The following is a 20,650-nucleotide window of genomic DNA, read 5'->3' on the forward strand; positions in this document are numbered from 1 at the left end:
ATTGGCGTGCTCAGGAGAAATTACACAACTAATTTTGGGGTCCCTTTTTTCCTTTTACCCTAAAATTGGATCTAAAGTCAATTTTTTGCGAAAAAAGTTAAATGTTCATTTTTTTTTTCAAAAAATTCCTGTGAAGCACCTGAAGGGTTAATAAACTTCTTGAATGTGGTTTTGAGCACCTTGAGGGGTGCAGTTTTTAGAATGGTGTCACTTTTGGGTATCTTCTTTCATATAGACCTGTAAAAGTTACTTCAAATGTGATGTGGTCCCTAAAAAAAAAAAAAATGGTTTTGTAAATTTTTTTTCAAAAATGAAAAATCCCTGTTTTTCTTTTAACTCTTAAAACTTCCTAACAAAAAAAAATTTGATTCAAAAATTCTGCTGATGTAAAGTAGACATGTAGGAAATGTAATTTATTACTTATTTTGTGATATACTATATCTCTGTGATTTAAGGGTATGAAGATTCAAAGTTTGAATATTGTGAAATTTTCCAAATTTTTGACAAATTTCCATTTTTTTCACAAATAAACGCGAGTCATACCAAAGAAATTTTACCACTATCATGAAGTACAATATGTCACGAAAAAACATTCTCAGAATCACCGGGATCCGTTGAAGCGTTCCAGAGTTATAACCCTCTTGGGTAAAGGTGTTAAATAGAAACGGTTCCTCTGATACCTCATCCCGCACCCAAGTGAGGATATTTGTTACAATCTTAATATATATTTACCTTGTAATGTCTTCACATCCTGTTCAGTTCGGATCCCAGAATTCCAAGCGGCGGAAGTTCACCGACATCCATATTGGGACACCCAAGTGATGGGTGGCTTAATATGGAAACTGCTGGTGGTACCAGCCTCTTGCGCAGTACCACCAGTGGAACACCAGTGGAACACCATCGCAACACACACACACACACACACACACACACACTGTATGCAGCCTCTTGCGTGGTACCACCAGCAGAACAGCGTCGTGAAAACGACACCGCCGGTATCAGCCGAATGATTCACTGACCGCCGCCATCTTTGTACAGGAGGAGCGCATGCCCAGTTTTAATGTGACAGCCACTATCTGTCTGCACAAAGATGGCGGCTGTCTGATTTACTGCACCTGCGTGAATTCCGCGTAGGCGCAGTGAATCATTCAGCTAATCCCGGCGGCAGATGCGCGACGTGTCTACAGGCAGAGGAAGCTGGTTACATTAAAGGGGTTTTCCCACGAATGAAAGTTCATTTTAAAAATTGTCTGTAATAAAGACATCCCACAATGGACAAAAATACTTTAAATCTCTCACACATACTCGTCGTATGTAGTTAGAGAATTGGCCACATACAGAGTTCGTATAGCCAATTAAGGACACTCCCAAAACACATTAAATAGACCAGAGAAAAACGGAGCATAAGTCCCATGTAGTAAACAAGATAAAAATACACGTTTTTATTTATAGAAAAATATATTTTACAACAATTATTCAAAGAATGCAATAATACAGCGAGGAAACATAACGGGAACACCAGAAAAAGTCCTCACAGCAGTGACTACCCATGGCAACCATCTCATCAGTAAAGTGCTATTAGTGCATACTAAATGATGACAGAACCGTTGAAGCAAAAAGTATACTGCCAGTCAGAATGTGTCCAAACCACCGTGGGGACCCGTTTTGCTCAATCAGCATATACTTGACTAGCATTGGTTCAAAAAGTTCTTACCCATCATTATGGTGCCAGGGGGATCACCGCCCTGGCACCATATTGATGGGTAAGAACTTTTTGAACCAATGCTAGTCAAGTATATGCTGATTGAGCAAAACGGGTCCCCACGGTGGTTTGGACACATTCTGACTGGCAGTATACTTTTTGCTTCAACGGTTCTGTCATCTGTCATCATTTAGTATGCACTAATAGCACTTTACCGATGAGATGGTTGCCATGGGTAGTCACTGCTGTGAGGACTTTTTCTGGTGTTCCCGTTATGTTTCCTCGCTGTATTATTGCATTCTTTGAATAATTGTTGTAAAATATTTTTTTCTATAAATAAAAACGTGTATTTTTATCTTGTTTACTACATGGGACTTATGCTCCGTTTTTCTCTGGTCTATTTAAAAATTGTCTGTGTCTGACCGTGTACGGAGCATACCACATCTCCTGGGCAGGGGAGGAAGCAAAAGACAATACTGACATTACAGCAGGGGATCACAGAGGATTTCTTTTGTCAGGTAAAATATTTCGCTAACTGTTTTTAAACAATATTTTACCTCACAAAATGTATCATCTGCGATCTCCTGCTGTAATGTCAGTATTGACTTTTGCTTCCTCCCCTGCCCAGGAGCTGTGGTATGTTCTGTACATGGTCAGACTCAGACAATTTTTGAAATGAACTTTCGTTCGTGGGAAAACACCTTTAAAAAGCAAATATCAACGCCAACATGGCTCCTCCTAAAAAGTACGCCAATGCACATGGGGGAGAGATTCTCAACGCTGCAAAGCCTGCACGCATCATTATCAAAGTGAAACTTGCAATAAGCCATATGTGCAACAGACAATGTTTTCAGCTCTGTAGAGCCTTTCTCAAGCTTGATAAAGGCTCTGTAGAGCTGAAACGTTGCATGTTGCACTTGTGGCTTATTAAAAGTTTCACTGGATAGTTTCCCATTTGTGAGTGCCACCTGCTTTCTTTCTTATTTTTTTTTTTATATTATTTGGTTTTTGGGCTACATCTGGTTGGCACCTTAAATGTTCATGTTGAAAAACAAAAAAATACCAAAAACCTAAATATATACATATATATTGTAGAGGTTTGAACTCACTCGGCTACGGTTGAGGTAGGCACAGGAAGCGCTATTGCTGCAATGTCCAGGCAAGTTTATTTAAACTTCATAAACCGCTCAGGATAGCAAAACAAAAGAACTGCCTTTTTCAGCATAAAGTGAAAACATAAAGTAAAAAGTCCATACAACATACAGCGGGTCCACTTGCTCAGGATAGTGTCAGCTTCTTTAGGCCTTATCACTTACCAACACACAGAAGATCCATACATCTCCAGACATTGAATGAGAGACTCAGCCTCCATTTTATCTGCCAGTCCATGCCCCTGGGGTTGGGATATATGAGCAGTCATTCCCACCCATCTCTTATGACTGCTTGTAAAACCCGGCCGGATAACACTCTCGGCACTATATGTGTTGGAGCATGCTTACGAGCTCACATCTAATAGCTGCGATGACACATATCTCCCCTCAAGGACTTGTCCGGTGGCCATCTTACATACCCCCCTCTGCCCAAAGCAGGGGGTGTGGCACCTTCTGCCAACAAACGGTGAACTCTCGACAGAGCATCAGCATTGCAATGCAGTTTCCCTGGCTTATGCTCCACAAGGAAGTTAAAATCCTGAAGTGCTGGGAACCACCTGGTCACTCAGGCATTGTTCCCTTTCTTCTCTCTCATCCAGTTCAGTGGGGCAAGGTCTGGCACTAGTCTAAATTTCCTGCATAAGAGGTAGTACCTTAGTGTCCAACATCCACTTGATGGCCAAATATAATTTTTCTCGCAGGATGACAACTTCTGGCTAAGATACATTATGGGGTGCTCTATCCCGGTTCACCTCTTGAAATAAGACAGTGCTCAGCCCGACATCCGATGCGTCCATCTGGACCGCAAACTCCTTTGAGAAATCGGGTGCTACCAACATCGGCTGTTTACACAGGGCCAGTTTCAGTTCCTGGAAGGCCGTCTCAACTTCTGTTGACCACTTAAACATAGCCGACTTTGTCACTTTAAGAAGGTCTGTCAGAGAGGCAGCTACCATGGCGAAGCTTGGGATAAACCGGCAGTTATAGCACACAATGCTCAGGAATGCCCTGACCTGCTTCTTTGAGAGGGGTTGTGGCTAACTCCGAATCGCTTCAACTTTATTTATCTGTGCCTTCCATAGAACATCAAATATCACCTGGACCTTGCCCAGATGGCATCAACAAATCATGGCTGAAGATCACAATATCATCCAGGTAGGCCACTGCGTACTTCTTTTGGGGAGATAGGATCCGGTCTATGGCTCTCTGGAATGTGGCTGGAGCGCCTTTTAACCCAAATGGCATCCTAGTGTATTGGAAGCATCCATCTGGTGTTGAAAAGGCAGTCTTCTCTTTGGAGACTTGGGACATGGGGATTTGCCAATACCCTTTTGTGAGGTAAAGTATAGCAATGTACTGAGCCGGACCTAGTCTCTAAATTAATCCATCGACACAGGGCATCGGTATGCATCAAACTTAGAAACCTCGTTCAGCTTCCTATAGTCATTGCAAAACCGCCATTCTCCATCTGGTTTTGGCACTAAGACTATTGGGCTGGACCAGCCACTCTTGGATTCCTCTCTGACTCCCAGGCTCAGCATCCTCTTTACCTCTTTTGAGATCACCTCTTGTCGGGCTTCGGGAATCTGATATGGGTTCAAGTTAACACGGACTTGTGGCTCCATCAGAACCTCATGCTCTATGACCTTCATACAACCTGGCAGCTCGAAGAACAGGTCCCTGTTACGCTGTAGCAATTCTCAGCCCTGTTGCTTTTGGGCACATGACAGTGTCTCTACCACCCTAAATTCATTCATGTCCGCTTCAGGCTTTGCCACCAAACACAGAGCTTCCACGGGCTCCCTATCTTGACAAGGCTTAATCAGGTTGATGTGGTATACCTGGCAGGACTTCCTCCCTGGTTGGTGGACTTTATAGTTGACATCTCCAACCTCTTCAACTATTTCATAGGGGCCCTGCCACTTGACCAGGAATTTGTTCTCCACTGTAGGTACCAGCACCAGTACTCGATCCCCATTGTCGAAGTGTCTAATCCTCGCTAACCTATTGTACACCCTTGACTGTGCCTCTTGTGATTTGAGGAGGTGTTCTCTCAGAAGAGGCATCACCTTGGCAATCCTCTCTTGCATCTGGACCACATGCTCGATTACACTACGGTAGGGTGTAGACTCTGTCTCCCATGTCTCTTTTGCTACGTCGAGGAGCCCATGGGGGTGTCAGTCATACAAGAGTTTAAAAGGGGAGAACCCAGCAGAAGCCTGTGGGACTTCTCTGATTGAGAATAGAAGGTATGGTAGTAGACAATCCTTATTTATGGCATTCTTCAACATGGCCTTTATTGAACCTTTCTACCAAGCCATCCATCTATGGATGGTAGACTAAGTTCTGGAGTTGTGTGATTTGCAGGGTTTTGCACAACTCTTTCATCACCTTTGACATAAACAGGGTCCCTTGGTCTGTCAGGATCTTTTTAGGCAATCCTGTTCAAGAGAAGACATGGACCAACTCTTGGGCGATTCACTTAGCAGAGGAGTTACGTAGTGGAATGGCCTCCGGGTGTCACGTAGCAGAGTCCAGTACCACCAAGATATGCTGATGTCCTCTGGCAGACTTGATCAGGCGTCCCACTAGATCCATGGCTATGTAATCAAATGACACCTCAATAATGAGCAACAGCACTAAGGGGCTATGAAAGTGGGCCACTGGGAAAGTCAGCTGGCAGGTGGGACAGGACCTACAGAAATTTACAATATCAAGGTAACAACTGGGCCAGTAGAACCTCTGGAGGATCCGATCCTGGGTTTTTTCTACACCCATATGACCACCTAACACATGTTTGCGGGCCATGTCGAACACTCTGCATATGTACGGCCCTAGCACCAGTAACTGCTCAATTACCTCCCTTCTCACCTTGGTGATCCAAAATATCAACTCCCCATTCATGGCAAAATATGGGTATCGTATGTCAGCCCTGGCTCTTGAGCAACACCATTAAGTACCATCACATTATCAAATTCCCCTTTTTAAAGTTAAATCCCTGAGTTGGGTGGTTCCAAAGATTCCCCCATTATAATTTGCCAAAGGCAACTAATCCCTAACTAAAGGCTATGCTAAAACATAACTTTTATTGAATTAATAGGACAGTTAAAAATGCAAAGTTAGCCTGTATTAACCACTGGGTTATTAGGGATACAAGAGTATTAGGAGACCATCTGATCAATTGCATTATTTATAGACATACTACCCAAGCCCATTCTCCTACACAGGGGGTGGGCAACACTCCACAAAATATGAGAACATACTGATCATATAGTCATTACACTATATTAAATCAAGAACTGCCTTTATATTATATAAAAAAAAATCAAGCTTTATTTGGACACAATAAAATACACACAAAATAATTAAAATAGTGCCTCAAACCAAAAACAAATAATCACAGGAGGTCAGCTGAAGCGTATCAACATACTGTAAATACCCAGGGAGAAACAAATGGGATTACAAATTCTTTTGGTGCTCCTAAAAAGGTGTAGGGTACTGGCTATAATTTTAGAGACTGTATTTACATCATATCCTCACCTATAAATTCAAAGTCAAAAGGGGATATCACCTTAAAATACAAAGTAAAGGATGAAGCAACATATTATCTAAAGTGCAAATGCATGAAAGATGCAACATCCATTTCAAATAGAATCATTGACCATCACCTATGCATTCAAAGGAAAATATGACCTTTAAATACAAAATAACGGATCAAGCAGCATATATCTAAAGTGAAGATGCATGAAAGGTGCAACATCCAAATTACAGTACATTAGGAATGGAACCATGCATACAGCGATTACGGAGCCCCAAATTGTTACCGCATTGCCAGCTACCATACCTACATCCTGATTGATTGCCAAGAGCAAAATTAACGTCCCATATCAATACATATTATCTGTGTCTGCTTCACATGTGCAGTGCCAAGTGACACGCTATACCTCCAAACCCCAAACAGACCAGTCATTTGTACCTTGTTTACTACCGCGGGGCATGCCTGAGGTCCCTCGCCTGGTTGAGGGTCAGCACTGCAGGCGGGATATGCAAAATATGAGCAGCGCCATCCTAAGCTGCGGTCCATTGGCTCGGTTGTCATGGGGCAACGGGCAACTATGTTACCTGGGGTATGACACCACCAACCAATTACACTATTGGATGGGGCCATTGACTCAGATACCTCCTGGGTTCATGGACATCCCCCCCTATTTTGGGTGTCAGCCCCCTTTGGGAACCCTAGTATTGGGATGCTCTGACCCCTTGCTTCCCCAAGGAACTCTCCACCACCTGGTAACTCTCCACCAAGCTCACTAGGTCATCAGCATTACGGGGATCTCCCTGAGCAACCTAGGATTGCACCGGCCTTGGTAGGGAGTGTATTAACCTGTCCATGACAACACTCTCCACCATCTGTGCTGAGAAGGAGGATTCAGGTTGCAACCATTTTTGAACCAGGTGTAGTAGGTCAAACATTTGGGAACGGGGTGGTTTGTCACTGCGATAGGTTGGCTGGTGCACCCGTTGCGCCCTGACAATCAGAGTCACTCCTAAGCATGCCAAGATCTCAGCCTTTAACTTGGCATACTTTTTTGCATCCCGCAACGCCAAGTCATAATAAGCCTTCTACAGTTCCCTTGTTAAATATGGCACCAAAACCTCTGCCCACTGCTTGGGAGCCAATTTCTTCCTCTCTGCCACCCTTTCAAACACCATCAGGAATGCCTTGATGTCATCACCCGGTGTCATCTTTTGCAATGCTCTTTTTACCATCTTCCTCACATGAGAGTCATCACCTGGATTTGGGGTTGGGACGGTTGCCTTGCTATGGATCACCTCAGCTAGGAGTTCCATCTGCTGCCTGTGCTGCTGCTGCATTCCCACCCATCTCTTATGACTAGTGTTGAGCGATACCGTCCGATACTTGAAAGTATCGGTATCGGAAAGTATCGGCCGATACCGGCAAAGTATCGGATCCAATCCGATACCGATACCCGATACCAATACAAGTCAATGGGACTCAAGTATCGGACGGTATTCCTGATGGTTCCCAGGGTCTGAAGGAGAGGAAACTCTCCTTCAGGCCCTGGGAACCATATTAATGTGTAAAAGAAAGAATTAAAATAAAAAATATTGCTATACTCACCTCTCCGAGGGAACCGGCAGCGTTGTTTGCTTAAAATTCGCGCTTTTCTTTCCTTACGTGAAGTCCCGGCTTTGTGATTGGTTGCGTCGCAGTCACATGGGCGACGCAACCAATCACAGCAAGCCGTGATGTAATTTCAGGTCCTTAAGGATTTTAAAATTACGTCCCGGCTTTGTGATTGGTTGCGTCGCAGTCACATGGGCGACGCAACCAATCACAGCAAGCCGTGACGTAATTTCAGGCCCTTAAGGATTTTAAAATTACGTCCCGGCTTTGTGATTGGTTGCGTCGCAGTCACATGGGCGACGCAACCAATCACAAGCCGTGACGTCACGGGAGGCTGGACACGCGCGCATTTTAAAATGAGCGCTTGTCCAGCCTCCCGTGACGTCCCGGCTTGTGATTGGTTGCATCGCGGTCAACCAATCACAAGCCGGGAGGCTGGACACGCGCACATTTTAAAATGAGCGCTTGTCCAGCCTCCCGTGACGTCCCGGCTTGTGATTGGTTGCATCGCGGTCAACCAATCACAAGCCGGGAGGCTGGACACGCGCGCATTTTAAAATGAGCGCTTGTCCAGCCTCCCGTGACGTCCCGGCTTGTGATTGGTTGCATCGCGGTCAACCAATCACAAGCCGGGAGGCTGGACAAGCGCTCATTTTAAAATGCGCGCGTGTCCAGCCTCCCGGCTTGTGATTGGTTGACCGCGATGCAACCAATCACAAGCCGGGACGTCACGGGAGGCTGGACAAGCGCTCATTTTAAAATGCGCGCGTGTCCAGCCTCCCGGCTTGTGATTGGTTGACCGCGATGCAACCAATCACAAGCCGGGACGTCACGGGAGGCTGGACAAGCGCTCATTTTAAAATGCGCGCGTGTCCAGCCTCCCGTGACGTCACGGCTTGTGATTGGTTGCGTCGCCCATGTGACTGCGACGCAACCAATCACAAGCCGGGACTTCACGTAAAGGAAAGAAAAGCACGAATTTTAAACAAAGAACGCTGCCGCTTCCCTTGGTAAGGTGCAGGCTGCGTCGGAGAGGTGAGTATAGCAATATTTTTTATTTTAATTCTCTCTTTTACACATTTTTACATTAATGTTGTTTCGATACCGATACCCGATACCACAAAAGTATCGGATCTCGGTATCGGAATTCCGATACCCGCAAGTATCGGCCGATACCCGATACTTGCGGTATCGGAATGCTCAACACTACTTATGACTACTCGTAAAACCCAGCCCTGGAATGGCCTAATAACTCTCTCAGCACTATATGTGCTGGAGAATGCTTTCGAGCTCACATCACCACGGCTAACAGCAGCGGTGACACATATCTCCCCTCAAGGACTCATCCGGCGGCCATCTTACAATATATATATATATACAGTATACATAATGTGTATATATATTGGGGGTGATATATTTGATTCCTGTGCTGAAAATATCTTAAATATAAAAAATGATGCAATCAAAAAAGCTAAAATGAAGGTATGATTAAACATGGACAGAGAATTGGTAGCTACTGATGTTGTTTATCTCTTGGAAGAACAAAAGATCATGCAGGTTAAAACATTGAACAGGCACTAGAGACATGTTTTTGGCTGATGTTCCTACTGAAGTAAGCAGTACCATAATATCTATGGCCAGCTTTAGCCTATATGGATAGTTAACTATCTGGGTATGACCATTTCAAGGGTTACAAGATTTAATTTTTTACACCTAAGTCACAGGGTTAGTAGTGGTATAAAGAACCCCAAAGAGCATCTCATTTCTTGGTGCATTGGCTACTAGGGATCTTGAGATTTTTCCAGCCTTGCAATTTTATACCTGGTAGGCAACTGTACTGTACCATTGTTTAATGTGTATTTGCCAAAAGTTCTTATTAACGAGTACATGCTTATGTTTCATTAATGAGACATGATAAGAGCTAATTACCAAGATGGAGTAAACAAAGCGAGTTAGGATAACGCAGAGATGGGACAGTTCTTTAGATGTAAACCAGCTGCCTCTAAAATGATTTCCTTTAACTGTTCAAAAACCAAAAATCCTTTTAGCCCTTTGACCCTTGAAGAAATCTCAGGAAATGCTACCATCAAGAGAAAACACACCCACGGGTCTTGGGCTTTTGTTAAGATGGTCTCATTTCTCTTGTGCCTCAAATTAAAAGTCCCTTTGAACACATTTGATGTGTTGTATTCAGAACATTGCACATTTATTCTGGGAAATAAAATATTAATGATAGGAAAGTTGGACTAGCTTTGTTCACATGTCCAGTAATGTATTAGAACAGATCCAGCAGCAATCCATTGGCAAATAAGTTGTGCAAATACAGCTTTTTTGTTCATGTTTAAAAAACATCTTTCAGCTGGATCTACTTTTTAAAGACTGAAGTCCATAGAAAACTTTTTAGTTCAATAGCTGTCCGTCGTCTGCCATTTGAAACAGATCCAGTAAGCAAAAAATGGATCCTTTTCAGATGAAAGAAAACTGAATGGCTAATTTACATTTTCCATAGACTTCAATCATCTAGCTAAAATCAGATTTTTGATAATGGACAAAAACGTGTCTGTACAACCTTTTTGCCAAAGGATTGCTGCTGTATCCATTCTAATGGATTATTACAGGACATCTGAATATACTTGTATACAGTACAAGAATTATCCAAAAAGTTGGAAAATTGAACTGTTTTTTTTAAGATAACGCCACCGGAAAAATTTTGTGTGCAAGGCTTTCCATAGTTAGTACTTTCCCAAGGTAGACAAGTCCTGACGATACAATCAGCGTTATCTTGTGTGAGAAAGGCCATTAAAAAATTCTGTCCGTCCGCAAGGGTTTCAAGTAAATATGAGTGGATTCAACAAACCAGGAAGAAATTTTAAGAGAGATTTCCGAGATAGTAAAAAAAAATGATGTGCCTAAAAACTAACAGGCAGGTAGTTGCTAACTACCTGTCTGTTCTACCTAGCACGCTTTAAGAGCAGTCAAACACCAGTCCTGTCGACGATTCTGCTGCTTCATGTCAACTGATCAGCTCTTCCTCCCCATGTTCTACTCTGTCGAGAGGGCATGACTGCCGGTGTCATGCTGACTGACAGCCAGCTTTCTGCAGTTAGGCTGTCAATCAGCATAGACAGTCATGTCCTGTTGACAGAGTGGAGTGGGACTCTATCTGCCTGTTAGTTCTTGGGCCCAAAGTAAAAAAACATTATTTTGGATAACCCTTTTAAGAATTTGGACAAAGATGGAGTAAAAGTTTGAATTTTTATTTAATTGACATCACATCAAATACCTTGTTCAGAGGGAAACTGAATTAATGTGTAATAAATACAATACAAATAATAAATCTGCTCATTTGCTAAGAAACAACTATACATTCTCAGCCAGCAATGCCATGAACATACAAAAGAGGTATAAGAATCCAACATAAAGGCATTCAAACTAATATGTATGGGCAAAATGGCTAATTAGCGATACAAGAACTGAGGTATTTTGTCTCACGGGCCGACATATCAATGGTGCAACCTGTGACACAGGAGCCCAAGAGGTAATGGGGCCCATTCCCACCTCCTAAGCAGCAAGTAGTTTCTGTCATAGACAAAACTATTGAACTGCAAAGAGCTCATACACTGTTTTGCACAGAGGGCTTTTCTGTCTGTGTTCACCACTGTTTTGTGTTTAGTAAAATGAAAGCTGTCAGGAACACTGGTGAAAATAAAAACAGGATATATAAAGATCTGTAAACAGATTTCACGATACAAAGTACATACCTGATAGGTATCTTAAACCCAATGAACCTGAACCTAAACCTCGAAGGTTTATGAGCTCTTCAGTATTTTCCTTATTTTTATATAAATTTGATCTAAAACTACATCAGATTTTTACACAAGTCCTAAATGTAGTTAAAGAGAACCAAATCAAACAAGTGCATCCTAAATATTAGACTTTCCCATTTTTTTAAATTAGGAAAGTGATCCAATGTTACATGCTTGTGAGGAGCAAAAGTATGTGAATCTTTGCTTTCAGTATCTGGTATGATGCCCTTGATGTCAAAACCTTTCTGACAATTGTTGTTTAGTCCTGCACATAGACTTGGAGTAATTCTTGCCTATTACTCCCTTCAAAACAGCTTCAAGTCTGTTATGTTGATGGGATTTTATCTATGAACTGCTCACTTCAGGGCTTTCCATGACACTTACGTAGGATTAATATGAGGACTTTGATTTGTCCATTCCAAAACATTAACTATATTCTTCCTTAGCGTTCTTTTGTAGAATGACTTGTGTGCTTTGGACCATTCTCTTGCTGCATGATCCTTGCTCCCCTGAGATTCAGCTTATACACAGATATTAGTGATGAGAGAGTGTACTCATTGCTCGGGTTTTCCCGAGCACGCTCAGGTGACCTCCGAGTATTTGTTATTGCTCGGAGATATAGTTTTCATCGCCTCAGTTGCATGATTTACAGCTTCCAGATACGCTGAATAAATGTGAGGAATGCCTGTTTGTTAGGGAATTCCCACATGTATTCAGCTTATCTGGAAGCCGTAAATCATGCAACTGAGGCGATGAAAACTATATCTCCAAGCAATAACAAATACTCGGAGGTCACCCGAGCGTGCTCGATAAAAACCCGAGCAACAAGTATACTCGCTCATCACTAACAGATATCCGTCAGACCAAGAAATACAAAAAATACATCTACAGAATGGGAGGAATAGAACTAAGCAACAGCACAATTGAAAAAAACTTGGGTATACTAATAGATGACAGACTGCACATGAGTCAACAGTGATGCAGCAGCAAAAAGGCAAACCTAGTTCTAGGATGTATTAAGATAATCCTAGAGTCTAGATCACATGAAGTAATTAACCCCCAATAACTCTTCCTTGGTCAGGCCTAATCTGTAATATTGTGTACAGTTCTGGGCACCATATTTTAAAAAAGGCATTGAAAAACTGGAGCAAGTACAGAAAAAAGCTAGTAGGATGGTGAGTGGACTACAAAGTATGTCCTACGAAAAACGGTTAAAGGATCTGGGAAGGTTTAGCTTGCAAAAAAGAAGGCTAAGAGGAGACTTAATAGCTGTCTATGGTATCTGACCTCTGCTGGAGAATCGATGCATCTGATGGTACCATGCTCCACATCTGGTGGGATTGTCCACCAATTAAAAGACTTTGGAATAAGGTGTTTAAAATTTACTTAAAAGTTTCTGGTGATGTCATTCAAAGTAACCCACAGCTGGGCCTACTGTCAATGGCCGCAGGTTCCTTCAGGAGCATCAAGGTAGGACTCCTAAAACATTGCATAACGGCCACTCATACTATCATTCCTAGGAAGTGGCGTTCTAGGACAGCCCCCAATATCGGGGATTGGATAGTTGAAATGGATTTCCTATGCAGGATGGAGAGGTTATCCATCGTTATAACAGGATTGGATTATGTTTTGCGAATCATCTGAATTCCTAACACTCTTGGAGACAAATTAGTGGAGTAGGGTAGAACAGAGAGGCAGTTAACAGAACCAGGAGAGATTTAACATTTAACTCTCCCCATACTTCTCACCGCAGTTCGCTTCTCTTACCCCCCTCCCCCCCACTTTTTTCCGTCCTTTTAATCCCCCCCTATTTCATACTTTCTAATACCTAATGATCTTGAATTCCCTCCATTTGTACACAAATGACTGGTGAAGTCTAAAATCTTTAAAGATAGTTTTGTAACCTTTTCTAGCCTGATGACTATCAACAACTAGCTTTCTGATGTCCTCAAAAATGCATGACAGCCCGGCAAACACTGCTTGTAATCGATGGTAAAATCATTACCGTCGGTCAGACAGCCGCGGTTCCCATGCTGTAAAATGGCAGCGTGAGCCTGCAGTGTGATCCCAGGTGAAAAGTTTACCTCCAGTCACTGGTGTTGGCTAATGGGACTACTACTCCCATCAGCCTACACCTGCTGCCGCTAATAACAGCAAGAGCAGGTGGTGGCTGATGAGAGTAAATAAATAATAAAAAAACCTGAGGTGGGTTCTCCTGTATTTTTGAGAACCAGCAAGGCAAAACTCACAGCTGCGGGCTATAACCCTCAGCTGTCAGCTTCAGCAAGGTTGGTTATCAAGAATAGAGGTGTCCACACTCCAATGTTTTTAATGATTTATTTAAATAATTTGAAAAAAGTGTGGGGTTCCCCACATTTTTGACAACCAACCAAGCTAGAGCAGACAGCTGGGAGTTTGTATTCTCAGGCTGGTAGGGGGCCATGCATATTGGCTACCCCAGCCAAAATAATAGCACCCTAACAGCCATCATTGTCAAAAATGAGGGGGACCCCATGCTATTTTTTAAATTATTTATTTAAATAATTAAATAAACTAGAGTAGGAACCCCTCTAGTCTTTATAACCAGCCATGCCGAAGCTGACAGCTGAGGGTTGCAGCACCAAGCTTTGAGTTTTGCCTGGCTAGTTATCAAAAATACAGGGGAACATTTTTTAAAAAAATTATTTATTTACAGCGTAGGTGCCAATGCCGGCTGATGAATACTCCCATCAGCCACAGCCTGCGCTCGCTGTTAGTAGCGGCAGCAGGCACAGGCTGATGGGAGTGGATCGCCCCCCTGTAGGGCAGTGGGGTACTTGGTACCGGGTCCTTCGTTCCTCAAGGGGGGATGTCATGGTGGCTGACCCAGTATATGGCCCTAGGGACGTTCGTGTAAAAGGGGGAAAGGTCTTTAAAGGGATAGTGTTCGTGACGCCACCTGTGGTATTCGGTCAGGGTGACCAACGCTGCTTAGGGGTCCGCTGGGGTGATGTTATGGCAGCTAGATGGTATACCTTCCCACAGGTGAAGTATGTCCCCAGGTCTTCCCAGTGTGTAGATGGTGGATGGTGAGAGGCGCAGTGAAGAAAGAGGACACAAGGTTGCAGTCTCTTTACCTTTTTACTGAAGGCTTCAGCATCCACAGTCCAGAGCACCAGATCACAGGGCAGGCAGAGTCCGGCCGGTCTGAAGGCAAATCCAGAGTCCCCTTATCCAGGTGGAAATCAGTAGCCTTCCTCTAGCGCCTGGGTGTTGTAGTACCTTACTGCTGAGCTTCTCATAAGGTCCTCACAACTGAGTAGATGTTCTAGATGTTGTGTCTCTCTCTGTCCCCCAGATGGATAGGGCAAACCCGTATGACTGGTGGCCTGAGGCTTTTTACAGGAACCCTAGCATGCCCCACCCTCCACAAGTTGCCACCGTGCCTCCTGGGTATAGGGTGGATCAGTAACTTGAAATTAGCTGTCCTGCCAGTCTCTGGAGCAAGGCATAAAGGACTGTTGCTCCCTCGGTGTTCCGGCTACCGGGATCATGCGCCTCAGAAGGAGGCAGCCTGTTCAGGGCAGAACTCCTTCTGGTTTCCTCTCCTTTTGCTATGACTTCTCCTCATGCTTTACAATACAGTTCTCTGTTCATGTCTCTTTCTTAGGGGCAGCCGCACATCGGGCAGGCACAGCTCCGTGGCCTTCTCTCTAGGCCTCTGACAGGATCCCACCCCTGTCAGGGACCCACTAGCTGAGCGAAGCTCAGCTAGCAACTCCTGAGCCAAGCTCAGTCAGCTTCTTTCTGCCTTCTGCCTAACTTTCTATCCAGACCACCAGTTTTACCTAATTGTGAAGAGTGCCCTAATAAATAGGAGCATAGCTCCCCCTGGTGGACTGGAGTATGAAGCGTGTTGTGTGTTGGTGTTACCTGGAAGTGAGATCTCCTTTATTGCCTTCAAACGTAACATCACTCGCCCCTAGAGGAGAATGACATTACTGCAACGACCTGGACCCTGGGGCGCTGCAGGAGCAGTAGTCCCATCAGCCAACGCCAGTGACCAGAAGAAAACTTTTTATCTTCGATCACAGCTGCGGGCACATGCTGATTTTACCTGCTGATCAGAAGCAGTGTTTGCTGCACTGTCATGTACCTGACAGCAAAGCAAACACTGGATGATTGGCTCCACCAGGGACCCGGGTTCAGGTTCGGGTACTGTTCTGGTATCTGAACTTTTTTTAGCTGTTCGGCCGAACCCGCCAAACCCAAACATCTAGGGGTCCAACCATCTCTAAAGAGTGTTTGAGGGAAGACATTCTATTTAATCAATTGGAAGGGCTTTGGTCCAGAAGAGAGCTTGGGAGCCTGGGGAGAACATGTGCGCCCCTACCGTCCTTGAAAGATTTTTCTGTCACTCTGGCCAAAAAAAGAGGGGGTGTAATAGGGAGTTCTGTTACATTTTGCCACTCGCACACCTTCTAAACGTTGCCCAACCCACCATGTGTATTGCACTGCTCCACCCTAGAGTTGGCCAGAGAGACGACCCTAGGTGAGAGTATTTGCTCTCCGAACCTACTGATAGAAGTTACCTTGACCTGGCAGGAAAGGTCTCTCTCCACTGCTGCCCATTTGGATTCTGGCTTAATTCATCTGTATATGGTCTGATGACTTCAACTCCCCACTCAACAGCTGGATCACCCTCTGACTATTGCCTCCATTGACAGATGACTTCTGACAGAATCTATTCAATTCATCATGCCGACAGTCATGCTGCGGATTGGAGTCCTGCGTACTGAGAAGATTTTCTTTTACGTGCCACCCAGATCTGTGAATTCTGTTTTCCTCGGCCTTTCATCGCTATGTCTACATGTGCTGGTTATTGACTGGTCCTCCGGTCAGGTACTTAATTGGGAATCGTATTGTGCTTCCAACTGCTTAGCAAAAATTACCCCAAAGAGTCCGCCTTCTGTGCCTTCGAACCTTTCTTTTCTTCCCGTCCAGTGTCATGCAGACTGGATTTTCTACCCTGATCTAACTACCGACAAGAGACACATCCGTCAAGTTCTGCTGCATCTCTGGGAAAATAATTTGTTTGCCAACTTGTCCAAATGTGTATTTGAAAAAACTTCCTTGCCCTACGTTGGCTACATTGTTGGCTAACTAGGTTGGCTAACTAGGGTCTTGAGATATATCCAGAGAAGGTTTCTGCCATTGCCTCCTGGCCTTGTCTTCAAGGTCTGCGTGCCAACCAGTACTTCATGAATTTCACCAACTTCTACAGGCAATTTATTCCTCACTTCTCATCCCCTATGGCATCTATCTCTGCCTTAACCAAAAAGGGGCTAATGACACAGTCTGGCCTGACTCAGCCACATCAGCCTTCCAGCGTATGAAAGAGGCCTTTGCGAGTGCTCTGGTGCTGGGTCTCTTGGAGATAGATGCCTCTTTTTTTGGTGCTAGGGCAATGCTCCTATAAAGAACTTCTTCGGGGAAGTTTGTCTCTTACTGTTTTTTCTTCAAACTGTTTTTGCCAGCTGACCAAAATTATACCATTGGAGATTGTGAGCTTATGGCTATCAAGATAGGTTTGGAGGAATGCGACATCTACTGGAGGGCACTAGCTCTCTGGTAATAATGTACAAGGACTGTAAAAATCTGACCTTTATGTAGTCCACCCAGCAGTTGAATCCTCATCAAGCCAGATAGGCACTCTTCATTGCTTGTTTTAACTTAACTACCTTCCAATAGGTGCCACTAGAATTCTAGTTCTCGTTCTCCCTGAAGAGACAATTTGCAAAATTAGCATATTTTCCAGAGGAGCATTGCGGCGTTAAGTCTCCTCATCTCGGCATGCTTAGCATGTCAATCTCCGCAAGGAGAAACTATACTTTTAACTTTGAATTACACTTCTGTCCTGCAGAGAAGAATGTCAAAGCAGACGCCCTCCGGCAATTTTGTGGAGGGGCCTCAGCATATCATTGACCTAGCCTAGATTATTGCAGCAGCTCCTGCCCTTTTTGAAGACATTCCTCTGGGCAAAACCTTTGTCCCTACTGCTAGAAGGAGGAGTGTTCTGTTATGGGAACATGAATACAGGTTGACTGGTCATATTTAGATATGAAAGTCCACTGAGCTGACTGCTCACTGCTTCTCATGGCCCTCACTGGTCAAGGATGTCTTGGACTTCATAACTGCCTGTTCACAGTGTGCAAGAAACAAGTTTTCCAGGGACAAGCCTCCTGGTCTACTCCAGCCTCTGCCGGTTCCGTCCACACACTGGCAATATATTCTTATGGATTTCATCATGGATCTGCCTCTCTCTGAGGCATATGGTACTATTTGGGTTGAGGTGGATTGTTTCTCTAAGATGGTTTATTTCATTCCCTCCGCTCCTAAGCTCGCCACCAATTTCTTAGAGCATCTGTTCCATCTCTGCAATCTTTCTCTACACATCATTTCCTACAACAAACCACGGAGTATAGATTCACCCAAAAACATTTGGTACAAAATCATGACAACTCTTTATTTGGAATAAATATAATACAGAAGTAAAACACTTGACAAACAGGGAACACTAATAGTACATGTGTGGCGGACTGAAAACTCAGAGTAGCACCGGGGAGACAGGAAAGGCCAGTGATTGACCAGGGCAGGTGAGAGCCATCAAACAGTATAAAATATATCCTTAAAGTGCACAGTGCAGATGGGAACCACCTCTACCTGGTAAATCACTATGTATTCCAACATATGCAGTCAATTTGAGGTAACGGAAAAACACAGTATGGCAACATATATTACATATACTGTAGCTGTACCCAATAAATCACCACATGTCAATATATTGGTCAAAAAAAGGGGGTCGGTATAAAGTGACAGAAAAAGGCAAAACCTGTCTTACCCAATAAAGTCAGTGCTGGTGTCAGTCAATCTTTCTCTACACATAGTCTCTTATCATTGAGTCCAGTTCACTTTGAAGTTTTGGAGAGCTCTGTGCAAGCTGCTGAATGTCCAGTTGGACTTTTCCTCTGCGTACCATCCACAAACCAATGGGTAAGTAAAACTAGTTAATCAGATTCTTGAGAACTACGTTCGACATTTTATCTTTGCCCTTCAGAATGACTGGGTGCAACTACTCCCTACTCCCCTGGGCCGTGTTTTCCTACCATAACCATGTTAGGGAGTCTTCTGCAGCATCTACATTGTTCTTGGTGTACTCCCAGCATCTTCAAGTGCCCTCTCACATGTCTGCTTCCTGAGGGGGTACAGAAAGTGATACCTTGGTTCCTAGTACCTGGTTCATTCACATTTTTGTATTGTCTCCTATTATCCTGGACTGTTTACTCATGTTGTTTGACATCCCTATTCCTGACTCCGTCTTTGAAAACTGAACCCGTACTACCTGCTCCAACTTCGGATTGTCTGACTACACTTCTATTTCACCTCCTGTATCTTGTACCTGTTTCTCTGACCCTCTGGTCAGCTGCTGCAGTTCCATGGACTGCGCTGGAGTGGTACCTGGTATCTACCAGAGGCCCAGCCCATCCTCACTATCAGAGGCCCTAGTGAAGACTCGATAGACACTTAGTCATGCCTCTCAAGGGTATACCCGGCCTATGACACAGTGGATCCACACCCAACAGCATTACACACATTTTGTGAAGATTAGACGTTTAGAGATCTCTTTCTATGAATAAACCAAATCTCATGCTCATACCCAATTGTTATCCCATTGGTTGAAACACCAGACTTTAATTTCACCGTCAAATTTTCTGCTAATCCTAGAGCTTCACATACTTTTGACATTAACACACATGTAATATCAGATAATTTTTCTCAATTCAAAAATTACAAAGTATAATATTGTTGACTATTTTAATTTATTTGCCTCTATCAAATTTTAGGTCAAATTTATGCAGAAATGTATAAAATTCTGAAGGGTCCACAGATTTTCAAACTTCACTATTGTTACTGTTACACCCGGTCCCGTACCTTTGCGGGGTCCCCGGTGGGACTCCCACTCTGCGCCGGCCCCACGCCATCCTGCTTCCTCTTTCCCCTGCTTCCTGACGCGCAGCCAGCAGGTCCTCAGTTAGAGTGCTTAGGTCGCGCGCGCACTCCCGGTCTCTTGAAGAGACAGCGCGCATTTTTCAAAAAGTACTTCTGACCAATCGCATGCTAGTGACTACTATTTTTAGCCCCTCCGCCTTAGGGAGGGTGCCGGAGCAACACGTATTCTCTGTTGCTAGCTTCCGGTCTCAGCTTGTGTGCTTTAGCTTCTGATGTCTTTTGCCTGAGCTCCGCTTACACTGTTTGTCTCCGCAGACTGTCAGCCGCCTGCCACCAGTTACTCTGGACGACGACCGTTCTGTCTACGGCAGTTCCGTCACATCCCGCCATTCAGCCATCTGTACCTCTGGATAACGCCAGTACCACCGGTGCCAGCTCCTACTCGTACACCCGGAACCTACTGGTCAGCTCCACGACATCTGCTAACCCTGCTTGTCCATCTGTCCCGCTGGGGCAGCTACCACGTGTCCGGGATCTAACTGGAGGTGGCACCCCTGTACTCCAGGCATTCCATTCTGACCCCACTCGAGGGGACTCACGTAGTCACGCCCCCTTCGGAGCCCCCCAGACCGTGGTCCCGATGTTCCACAGATTTATTAATAAAAACGAATGTGAACTTCACCACCTGTGCCTCCGCTTCCGTTCGTTACAGTTACTTTGAAAATTGATGTCAGAATGGCTGTTTAATCCTCAAAACAAAATGCAAAGAATTTCTTCAGAAGGAAGATTTGATGCAGCAATCCTAAAAGTCAGTATTGACCCTTTAACAAGCCTTATCATATGACTCAGGATA

General features: G+C 44.1%; 1 protein-coding gene across 1 annotated transcript in view; it reads left to right on the forward strand.

Moving 5' to 3' along the window:
* The window catches only part of LOC143818061 (uncharacterized), a 202,035-nt gene extending 181,605 nt beyond the window's left edge, over window positions 1–20,430 (forward strand). The window contains exon 2 of the mRNA XM_077299491.1: window positions 20,113–20,430. Coding sequence (XP_077155606.1) covers window positions 20,113–20,336 — 224 coding nt within the window. The 3' untranslated portion in view covers window positions 20,337–20,430. The remainder of the gene's footprint in view (window positions 1–20,112) is intronic.
* The last annotated feature ends 220 nt before the right edge of the window (window positions 20,431–20,650 follow it).

This window comes from Ranitomeya variabilis, chromosome 3 (assembly GCF_051348905.1).
Source record: "Ranitomeya variabilis isolate aRanVar5 chromosome 3, aRanVar5.hap1, whole genome shotgun sequence".
NCBI classification, from domain to species: Eukaryota; Metazoa; Chordata; class Amphibia; order Anura; family Dendrobatidae; genus Ranitomeya; species Ranitomeya variabilis.